Source organism: Tasmannia lanceolata, unplaced genomic scaffold (genome assembly GCF_043159265.1).
Source record: "Tasmannia lanceolata isolate RefF3 unplaced genomic scaffold, GAP_Taslan_0.1 ptg000013l, whole genome shotgun sequence".
Lineage (NCBI taxonomy): Eukaryota > Viridiplantae > Streptophyta > Magnoliopsida > Canellales > Winteraceae > Tasmannia > Tasmannia lanceolata.
This window is the reverse complement of record NW_027518690.1, coordinates 3,418,958-3,430,000: the sequence shown is the minus strand read 5'-3', so window position 1 is coordinate 3,430,000 and position 11,043 is coordinate 3,418,958. Positions and strand designations below refer to the sequence as shown.

General features: G+C 35.6%; 1 protein-coding gene across 1 annotated transcript; it reads right to left on the bottom strand.

Moving 5' to 3' along the window:
* Positions 1 to 393: 393 nt before the first annotated feature.
* On the bottom strand, positions 394 to 9,176 carry LOC143890590 (protein neprosin-like). The gene is made up of 10 exons (XM_077395305.1): positions 9,105 to 9,176; positions 7,498 to 7,683; positions 7,021 to 7,079; positions 5,698 to 5,761; positions 3,074 to 3,160; positions 2,665 to 2,886; positions 1,832 to 1,999; positions 1,380 to 1,433; positions 1,130 to 1,276; positions 394 to 777 (listed from the first exon to the last, which is right to left on the bottom strand). The coding sequence occupies exons 1-10, from the start codon at positions 9,174 to 9,176 to the stop codon at positions 394 to 396; spliced, it is 1,443 nt and encodes a 480-aa protein (XP_077251420.1).
* Between the last annotated feature and the right edge of the window lie 1,867 nt (positions 9,177 to 11,043).

The following is an 11,043-nucleotide window of genomic DNA, read 5'->3' as shown; positions in this document are numbered from 1 at the left end:
CCTGAGCTGAAATTCCAACAGGCTGCGCCCATCCCAAGATCAGTGGCCAAAGAAGATCTTATCAAGGTGTTCTCAACAACATTTGAAGAGAATTATGATTTTCATTCGGATCAATGGATCCTATCGCATAGACAAAGTAAAAGCACTGTCCACAATTTAGGAAGGAGCCTAACTACTCTTATTTCTTAGCATTTTAATTATAAAATTAAACATTGAGTAGGGCTCCTACCATTCAAAAAAGAGATAAGTAGGCTCCAATATGACTAAGAGCATGACAACTCAATAGCTAAAGTTTAATTTATTATATGCTTAAAATGTTTGCATTATATAAGTTTGAACACGCATGGAGTTTGGACACAAATAGTCCTACAAAAGAAGGTGATTCAAATGAATCTAGCAATTGTTTCCACCTGGTCCTCCGAAAAGTACAGCATAATTCTCATCAGGCACTTGTATGTCATGAAAAAAATCATAGCATGGGGAGCTTGCAATTATTCTGTAAGGATCATCTTTTGTGAACGGAATAGAATAACCATCTTTATCTATAAAATTTACGCCTCCAATGTAACATGCTGTCCTATATTGTTGATCGATTTCTGGCTTATGGCCACTCCCCATCTCAGGCCAAGGTAATACACCAGCATTATATACAATCCCTCCCCATTGAACAACATCAGCATAGTCAGCGAATGTAGAATTAAAGAGGACATCTGGCCAATAGCCCACCTTCTTTTTTTCGTCTCCATATAATAACCACCAAGCTTCACTCAATCGATCCTACATTGAAATAGAAAATCATAAAATGATTAAAATAGAAGAATTAGCATGTGAAGTGAGAAGGAATGATTCACAAGGCGCAACTCATTTTAACTTTATTGTGATGCAAAATCTCTTTTAGCTATTGCTTTTCCATCGGCCAGACTGTAAGATTTAACAAATAAGGGATTATAATCATCTAATGAGAGATTTTTTTGGTAAGACTTAAACGGATAAATAATTTAGATCTTTGAACAAGTGACACCTTCTCCTCCTAACTGATATTTTTCTTCAGCAAAATATGGCTTCCATGATGTAACAAATATAGCTAAATGTGTGTTTTTTAATTCAAGTTAAAGGGATTCAGAATTACCTTGTACACAGTGACTATAATGTAATATTGGGTTCCATTGTAGATCGAAGTTGGGGAAAGACCAATGCCTACGGGTAAGTCTCTGGAAATTTGTACAAAACCTGGGCAGAGAGCGTCATAGCAGCCCGTTTTTTGATGATTATCATTCTGTAGGTAAGCAGAATAAACGAAGGAAAATTAGTAGAGCATCTCAGTGACAAATTTTAATGAATTTAAATGACAGAAACAATAAGTTATGGTTGAAGCATACCGTCCATGCTGTAGATAGGTGCGGGAGAAAGTTATGATATAATCCGTTACTTACCTAGAGATTTGAAAAACTTCAAAATTAGAATACAAGAGTATGAGATATGATCTTGCCTTTTTACTATGATTGATCATTTCATAAGGCTCCATTTCTTTCAACGTAAAATATGCGTAAAAAGAAATTTTATGGGCATAAAATTTGATTTATGCCCATTTTATATGGAAAAAAATAGGTCCTAAGGGAACAACCAAATATAGAAAGGACCTTATGAGCATGTTGTATAGCAATGAATTATTTGATAATGTTTTTACAATTATGCTAAGATCGCACCTTGTCCAATCTTAGAATTATGACATTTTGTCAATCCTCTATTATTAGTTACAATCAATAGATAATTCAGTCTTTTTATAAAGTATGTATCGAACAATAATGGATGGTGGAATTGGAAAACTTACCAACCATCCAGCATGTATCGAGCGTGTTTGTTCTGGTGGTGACGCATCACGAAGTATAACAAGAGAACCACTACTTTGGTTGCCTGTAATTTTTGGCTGCCATGTATTGAGAACTGCCCTGGATCCAAACTCCGCGCCACCATCTTTATATGTAGATTGCAATTCAAACTGAGCAATAATCACATTTTTGTTAGCCAGTTATGTGGCAGCAATAAACAAACACAGATTATATAAAACTAATTAAATCATATACTCATAAGAAAAGAAAGATTCATTTTTAAGATGTTCCAATTATTCAATTACTGTTTCCATGTGCATGAAAGTTGGGGTATATTTTTTATTTAATTAAAAATTACCTTATCATGAAAAGTTGTATTAATTTGGTGTTGAACACATGGTGCGAAAGGTAGGGTTGTTAGATATATCCTTTAAAATTGGAATCTATATCTATTAGCTACCAATAATATAAAGCTTCCGGTTGAACAAATAGTAACAACACATATCTATTCAGCTTTACATAGAAATTCAACTCAAAAACTCAGAAACAATGGCTAAACTTGAGAGAAAACGTGTTGAGTTATCAGATGATTGCATTGGTTTTTCTAATGAAATTCTACAAGAACGCACATAATTTATAAATTTTGTAGATTTTGATGTAAAAAGATACTTGATTTTTAATTGGGTATTGAGCGTGTAGGTCCAGTAGACTTGACTCACCTCACTTTTCAAGTCTAAGTTTCCAATTATTTGAATTATTGTTGAACATAACTACTCTTCCTCCCATCATAAATTTAAATTTGAAGTAAAATTGGATGATAATAAATGTGACTTACGCGAAATTTGACTTCATCATTTGAAGGATCCTGAGCATTTGAAGGATATCCTTTCCCAATATTTGGGGAAGATTTAGCCCTTTTTAGTTCTTCCTTCGTAATTCTCCTAATAGGAACTGTTCCTAGTGGGCACCCTCCATCCTTGAGCCCTACCTTTAAAGATACACCTAATGATGAAGCCTTTTTATCTTTAATGACTTTTGGAAGAGATCCTGGACCCATCTGCATAGAGACAATTTCCATCAATAAAAGTATGGTTTTAGTTTCTTCCAAGAAAAGAACATATTTTGCATAGTAAGTCATTTTATTTTCCAAAGTGATGTCAAAGAGAAACAAAATCTCAGAATTAATACATAACAGAGAAAAGAACATATCACTTGAAAGATAACATAAGGAGAAAATTAAATACCTGGATCTTATGGTTCATCAATAAGGGATGATCGAAAGCGGGTTGTTTGTTTATATCAACACAACTAAATATCTGTCCATATCCATCCTGCAAAAAATGTAAAGACCAACAATATTTGTCTCATTTTACCAATATGTATGTTGTATCAATGTACCATATATGTGTGTGTTTTGTTTGTGTGTGTGCATGTGTGAGACAAATCCTAAGCTCAAAGTAGCCCTTGCATGAGCCCTGGTCAAGGGAGCCAAATTACGCCCACAGCATTCAAAAATCTGAGAATAATTAATGCATACTGCCATTCTCACTAGTGCTTCTACGTTTTTTCCCCCATTAAGAGACTGAAATGGGAAAGAATGCATTCAGGAATTCAACCCACAGGCCCTGTTTCTCCAAATCAAACCTTCTAGTAGTAAAATGTATGGTTTTATTTTTTTTCGTAGTGGCATTAGGCCATGTAGGTGGACAAAATGAACGACACCCAGGTGAACAAAATATCTCGTTACTACTTTTGAGTTATTAATATTGTAAAAAAACTCCAATGCTAGATACAGCTCAAGAAAGCATCTCTCTCTCTCTCTCTCTCTCTCTCTCTCACACACACACACACACTTTATATATGGGAAATGATATTTTGCCCCCTCTAACGGATAAAATCCCCCCCCTTTAATGTTATTCGTTAAGTTTTAAAGGTAAAGAAAAATGTTAAAGGGAGTGAATTTATCCTCAAACAGTGAACATGGGGGGATATCATTTCCCTTTATACATACATACATACATACATACATATATATATATATATATATATATATATATGTGTGTGTGTGTGTGTGTGTGTGACAAATTTGCACCCCCTGTAGGATGATTCGCACCCCTTTAAGGTGAATTGACATCAAAAAGTGTCAGACTTTAACGTTTTTTGACGTCAATTCTCGTTAAAGTTGTGTGAATCATCCTACAGGGGGTGTGAATTTATCATTACCCTATATATATATATATATATATATATATATATATATATATATATATAGAGAGAGAGAGAGAGAGAGAGAGAGAGATACCTCCACAAATCGTAGGGTTGGGATGATCCTATGGATCTGATTTTTTGTGGACACCCTATCTATGTGAGGAACATTCAAATGAATTGTTTGGATCACCCAAACAATGTGGGCCCCCACTGAATTTTAAGGTAGTGCGTAGGTAACTTACCTACACAAGTGTGTAGGAAATGTTCTCTCATATATATATGTTCTCTCATATAGATAGGGTGTCCACAAAAAATCAGATCCATAGGATCATCCCAACCATTCAAACTATGGAGGCAAAAAATGGACTAATTTGTGAAGGTTTATACACGTCCATTTTACCTCCACAAATCGTAGGGTTGGGATGATCCTATAGATCTGATTTTTTGTGGACACCCTATCTCTGTGAGGACCATTCAAATGAATGGTTTGGATCACCCAAACAATGTGGGCCCCCACTGTATTTTAAGCTAGTGTGTAGGTAACTTACCTACACAAGTGTGTAGGAAATGTTTTCTCATATATATATATATATGAGAAAACGGTTCCTACACATATGTGTAGAGAGTTCTCTACACACTAGCTTAAAATACAGTGGGGGCCCACATTGTTTGGGTGATCCAAGCAATCTATTTTAAAGGCCCTCGCATAGATAGGGTGTCTACAAAAAATCAGATCCATAGGATCATCCCAACCCTACGATTTGTGGAGGTAAAATGGATGTCTTTAAACCTTTACAAATTAGTCCATTTTTTGCCTCCACAGTTCGAATGGTTAGGATGATCTTATGGATCTGATTTTTTGTGGACACCCTATCTATGTGAGGGCCTTAAAAATGAATGGTTTGGATTACCCAAATAATGTGGCCCCCACTGTATTTTAAGCTAGTGTGTAGATAACTTATCTACACATATGTGTAGGAACCGTTTTCTCTCTCTCTCTCTCTCTCTCTCTCTCTATATATATATATATATATATATATATATATATATATATATATATAGAAGAAATTGTTGGTGAGCTTAAGCGCACCAAACTTATGGTGCGCTTAAGCTCCCCAATTACATGGGTCCCACATTTTCTGTGGTGATCCAAACCATTAATTTGTAAGGCCTAATCATAGATAGGGTGTGTACCAAAAATCAGCTCCATAGGATCAATAAACAAGAAAGTATGACCTCAACTTACAATAATGTATCATTTAAAAAAAAAAAAAAAGAACCTGTCAAAATTATAAGAATTTATCAATGTTGATTGTATTAGTAGTGTCAAAACCAGATAAAATGCTTTTTAAGTCTCATGAAGTACAAAAGAAGTTAATATGAAGAATGGGTCAATCATATGAAACTGAGGCATTGCTAGTTACTTGACTACATTTGGATAATAGATGTACCAAGAATAATTTCACCAATGCTATATAGTAGGTTGAGGCTTAGAAGAGCATCTGGAATCCCAATACAAAATGTTTGTGCGTAGAAGGAACATGATATTTTCTGAAGTTAAATTAAAGGAGAAGCCCAGTGCACGAGGCTCCCGCCATTGCGGGGTCTGGGGAGGGCTAGATGTACGCAGCCTTACCCCTGCTTTACAGAGGCTGTATACCTGACTCGAACTCTTGACCACGAGGTCACAATGGAGCAACCTTACCACCAGGTCACAATATTTTCTGAAGTTACATTCAGAACATAAAATGATAATGCCTCAAAAAATAAATTTTGGATATTAAAATTAGGGGACTGATATCCACACAACCATATTTTTATAATGGCACTACTCACTTTGTTTTACAATTTTTTAATTAGCTTTTCAAGACTGTTACAAAACTCAAGATGCTATCAGCATCAAATCAGAAAAGTGAAAACAAAGTGACTAGTGACATTATATATATATATATATATATATATATATATATATATATATATATATATAGAGAGAGAGAGAGAGAGAGAGAGAGAGAGAGAGAGAAGGGTTGCGCTCGAGTGCTGGAAACAGGGGTGGGCCCACATTGATGGGGTGATCCTAAGCATTCATTTGAAAGGCCCCATCATGGATGGGGTGTGTACCAAAATCAGCTTCATTGGATCACCATAGGGTGTCCATTTGTGGGGGTGAAAATGGACAGATACTGTTTGTGCACTAATCTGCCCATTTTTCCACGCCACAAATGGACACCCTAAGGTGATCCAATGGAGCTGATTTTTGGTGGACACCCTATCCATGAAACGGCCCATCAAATGAATGCTTATATATATATGAGAAAAGTGTTGGTGCGCTTAAGCGGTTATAACGCCTCCTATTCGTTTAAATGTTATATATATATATATATATGAGAAAAGTGTTGGTGTGCTTAAGCGGTTATAACACCTCCTATTCGTTTAAATGTTTGGGTCCCACATACAGGAACCAATGGGAGGCGTTATAACCACTTAAACGCACCAAAAAAATGGTGCGCTTCTCTCTCTTTCTCTCTCTCTCTCTCTCTCTCTCTCTCTCTCTCTCTCTATATATATATATATATATATATATATATATATATATATATATATATATATATATTTATATATATATATATATAGTGCTGGTAGTATACAATCATTAAATACAATATGCATTTTTTTTAATGGTTATACAATCTGCACTTTTTTTAGTGGTCTCTTTTATTTTATTGGAATGTTCAGAACTTCAGACAAATGAGCTTCAACTTTCTAAGTACGTTTCTACTGTAGTTTAAGGATAAAGCATTTTGCCCATTATTTTTGGAAGAACTATATTAGGGATGCATGTAGAAAAACGTACGAATGCCACTGGATATTTTCATCCATTGGATTTGGATTCAACGGAGTCAAAAGGACACCTCATTTTAGACTATTGTTTGAAGAAGAAAAAAGTGTGGATGAGGAAAAAAGGGTAGAACTCTTCCACTACAAGAGCTTCCAGAACATATCATATTTGGGGTCAGGAAATCGTGGAAGACTCTTGGCTGCCTACATTTGAAACAGAGGACGGGGTTAGTAAGACTTGGCAGCTTCTGGTATCAGTGAGGATTCTGGAAGAAATGTGGCCATGCTCCTCCTGATGGCGTCTTTGATGAAGCAGAGGGATTTGAGATTGATCCCGGTATCAATGATGTGATTGATATCCCATTTCAGTCACAATTTGACCAGGGCTTGGTGTTGGGAGTAGATATGATGAGGCTTATTCTGACAAAAGGTGGCAGAGAGATGTAAGGGGATGAATCCAAGGTTTTTTACAAGACCAATTTGAGAGAGAGAGAGACTATTTTTCTTCTAGCAAAGAAGCCCCTCTCCATTGAGGGTGGGAAGATTAATTGCAAGAGAGAAATCTAGAAAAATAGAATCGTTGGATAAGCTTCTATTTGTTTTCTTCTCACCATTTTGAAACCAGAAGGAAGAAGTTTAAATCTTTTTCTTCTTCTTCTTCTTCTCCTTCTTCTTCAATGAACCACGCTCCTATTCTTGTTTTAGGACCCTGGGAGAGCAGAGCACATATCTTGCAAATAGGTGGGTCACGTCTTCTATTGATATGGACCCTCCACTTGGTGGAGCCTGCTTTGGAACATTCAATACCCTAAAACGAAGGTCAAACAATTATACTTATATAATCACTCAATTATACCTATCTAATCAGTTTTACTTTTGGCAATCTGAACTCGGACCGCTTGCTGCTGGTTTGATTTTAGGTCCACGAGATAAGATCACGTCTTAGGCACACGGGGTCAAATCATATTGCTGTGTGATCTGAGAGGGAATCTGAGAGGGAATCCAACAATCTTTGAAGAAATCAGTTGCTGAATATCGTCAGATCTACAGTCCTTTGAAATGCCGGAATTTTCTGCTTTTAAGCCGGTCAATCTGGCAAAGTGATGTAAGTTAATTAATTTCTTCCAGTACCAAAGCCAAAAGGTCTCATATCCTTAGGAATCATCTCAAATGCGCGTCCAAAAAATCACAAATTCAGAACAAAAACAACATCGACAATACAGAATCGATTCTCGAATTTGAAATCCGCACAATGTCTTAAAGAAACTTACATTAATCAACGATGGCCTGCAACGACTTAATCCTAACCCCTTCATTTGTGGAGGACAAAAATGGGCAGATTTGTGGACAAACATTGTCTGTAGCTACTGAATTTCAGAAGAATTTTTACTTTCGTTTGTATCTATCTTGCTTTCAAAATCCAATCGTTTTTCCTAACTTTTCGCATTCCCTATTTTTTTCTAAAGAGATACACCTTCCTAAGAGAGGTGGCTACACTTTCCCCTTCCTATTTTTTCTAAATAGATAGAGACACCTCCCAAACATAGCTACCCTTTACCCTTGCTATTTATTCTTAAGTCTCCCAGACGTTACAAACCTTTCACTTTCCTATTTATTCTTCAATCGAATGCATTACTCCATCATTGTACAAAAGAAAGTGTAGAATCAACAGTCTTTCTACGCCTACTTGACTCCCTTTTCCAGTGTCCTCGCCACATCTTCTGAATCTAGAACTCCACTCCGACTAAGACTGCAATTTTCTTCTTAGCTTTCCTGTTTTAACATATTCATGTTTGTTGCAGTGAGAAGACGATCCTCTGCTTGGCGGAATTCGAGAGAGCTGGAGTTAGGGTTAGGGGTGACTTTTTCCCTGCAACTTTCTATGGTTTTTTTTTTTATATACAATTTTCTATGGTTTCTGTGCAATTTTTCGTTTTCTATGCTCTGTATAAGGAGAGAGGGATCTGTTTACAGAATGAAGAGAAGTAAAACCTATAACTTCTCCCAAGGTTAGTACTCATCTTCCCATTTTGTTCTTATTTTCCACTTTTGTTTTTTGCAATTTGTATTCTACGGTGCCATTAAAAAAAAAATTGTATTCTAGGGTTTATGGAATGACGTTTATAAAATTTACATTTTCTACTGCTACTACTATGCATGCATCCATTAATGGATGGTTTGATTCTTTTCTATATTAAATACTAGAAACATATTTTGACTCTGATATACTTTCATCATCAGTGAATCAGATCTGTCCTCATGATTTTTGTAAGAATTTTTCACTTCAGCAATGCTTCCCATTCCACACACAGTTAAGTAAGAGGCAAGTCATTCTCTTAGTCAACATAAATTGAATATATTTCTCCGCTTCTACCAAATCTTTTACCGTACAAAAACCTAGGAAACAGCAGCACCACTAAACTAATCGTGAGATTACCATTTTAATTTCTGATCGCTCGAGTTTCGGATTTCGCATGAAATACCTAAGTATATGATACCTTTGAAAGGGCAGATATGATTCCATATATATATATATATATATATATATATATGTAGTCTCTTGGGTGTATGCATGGCCAAATTTTAAAAGGAACATCCCTCTGTTGCGTTAGTTATCAAATATCCACCATGGACTATTTTAAGCAATTGCATTTTTAATTTGCATTCTTTATTAGTGGCCAAGATTCATAGCTTCATCCTTAATGATGATTTCTATTGCATTTGTTTAGTGATAGAACTATGGAAAAAGTATTCAAGTGAAAATCCAAGAATCCACACCTCAACAATGCACCCACATCAACAATGGACCCGAGAGTGTTTCTAAGATACAACATTTCATGATAGAGGATTTTTTAGGATTAGACCTTTGAGATTTTCTAATTTTTCTTCCACTTTTTGTTAATTTTTATAGTTTATCATTCTCTCCTTAATTTCTTTTTTCCCAAGTCCTTTAATTACCTTTCAACTTTCCTTTCCCAGTCTCTTCCAATGGCAACTAGCACACAAAGCTACACATGAAGAAAAATACAGAGAACCCTTTAAATGGTGGGTAGGCTTCATTTCTATTCTATACTATACAGAATAATCATTTTACAATTGGTGGTCTATGGATCAACTAAGTATCAAAAGTAAATCCAAGGACAATTGCTCTATGAGTTTTTGTATTTCTATGAAAAATTTAATCACGTTACATATATGTAGTTTTCACCTACCTTCTCAATGTAGTGTTTGCCCTAGGTGTGTGGCAAAAGAACCAGAACCTGATATTTGCACATCTCACCCTCATTTTTCACCTTTTCGGTTTTGTAGGATGTTGATGTGGGAAGATGGGTTCTACCGGCCAAGGGTAGTGGAAGAGATTGATGGTGAGGATCCAATCAGAAAAGCCTTCAGCAAGATGGTCCATTCAGCTTTATAATTATAATTATGGAGAAGGGTGGCCTGGTGGGGTACTGGGTAGGTGGTTTTTTTTTTCAAGCAGTTTTTTTTTGTTGTTTTTAAAATGAAGTGTGAAGAAATAAAAGAAGGGGAAATGGTCTTGCATTTGTTATCTTTGATTGCTTGATTGAACAGGCTGATGGGGAAGGTTGCTCCAGATAAATGTCACAAATGTTTGAATGTGAACCCAACATTTCTAACTACTGGCAGAGTTCTTTTGATGCTGTATGTAATGGAAGCCCCTTATTGATTTGGTTTTAGAAAAATCAAAAGGAGTTTGTAGCACTCTTTTAGTATACGAAAACATGGATGGAAAAGAGGAAAAGTTACTTGCATAACTTCCTTTTTTGATGAATTTTGTGTTAAGTTTATTGTTTTGTATTGTGTTTTTTTATCAGTCCCCGTGCTTCGCACGGGTCTGCAACTAGTGTATATATATTGATAATCTTCAGTTGCTGCAACTAGTATATATATAATTTTCACATGCAAAAGAAGTAATGATACCTTAATGGTCTTGATTGCTGGTTTATTGATAATCTTCAGTTGTCTCTCAAGCTCCAAATCTTCTTCTTTGGACAAACTTATGCTCCCTCTTCCTTCGGCAATATTTCCAATGATACCAAAAGAAAGTAGTAGAAAAAGTAGCAAAAACATTTCCTTCAAACTCATAGTCCAACGATTAAAAAACTCCTCTATCAAAGCCCTGGAACAAACTTCCTTCTTTCTTTCC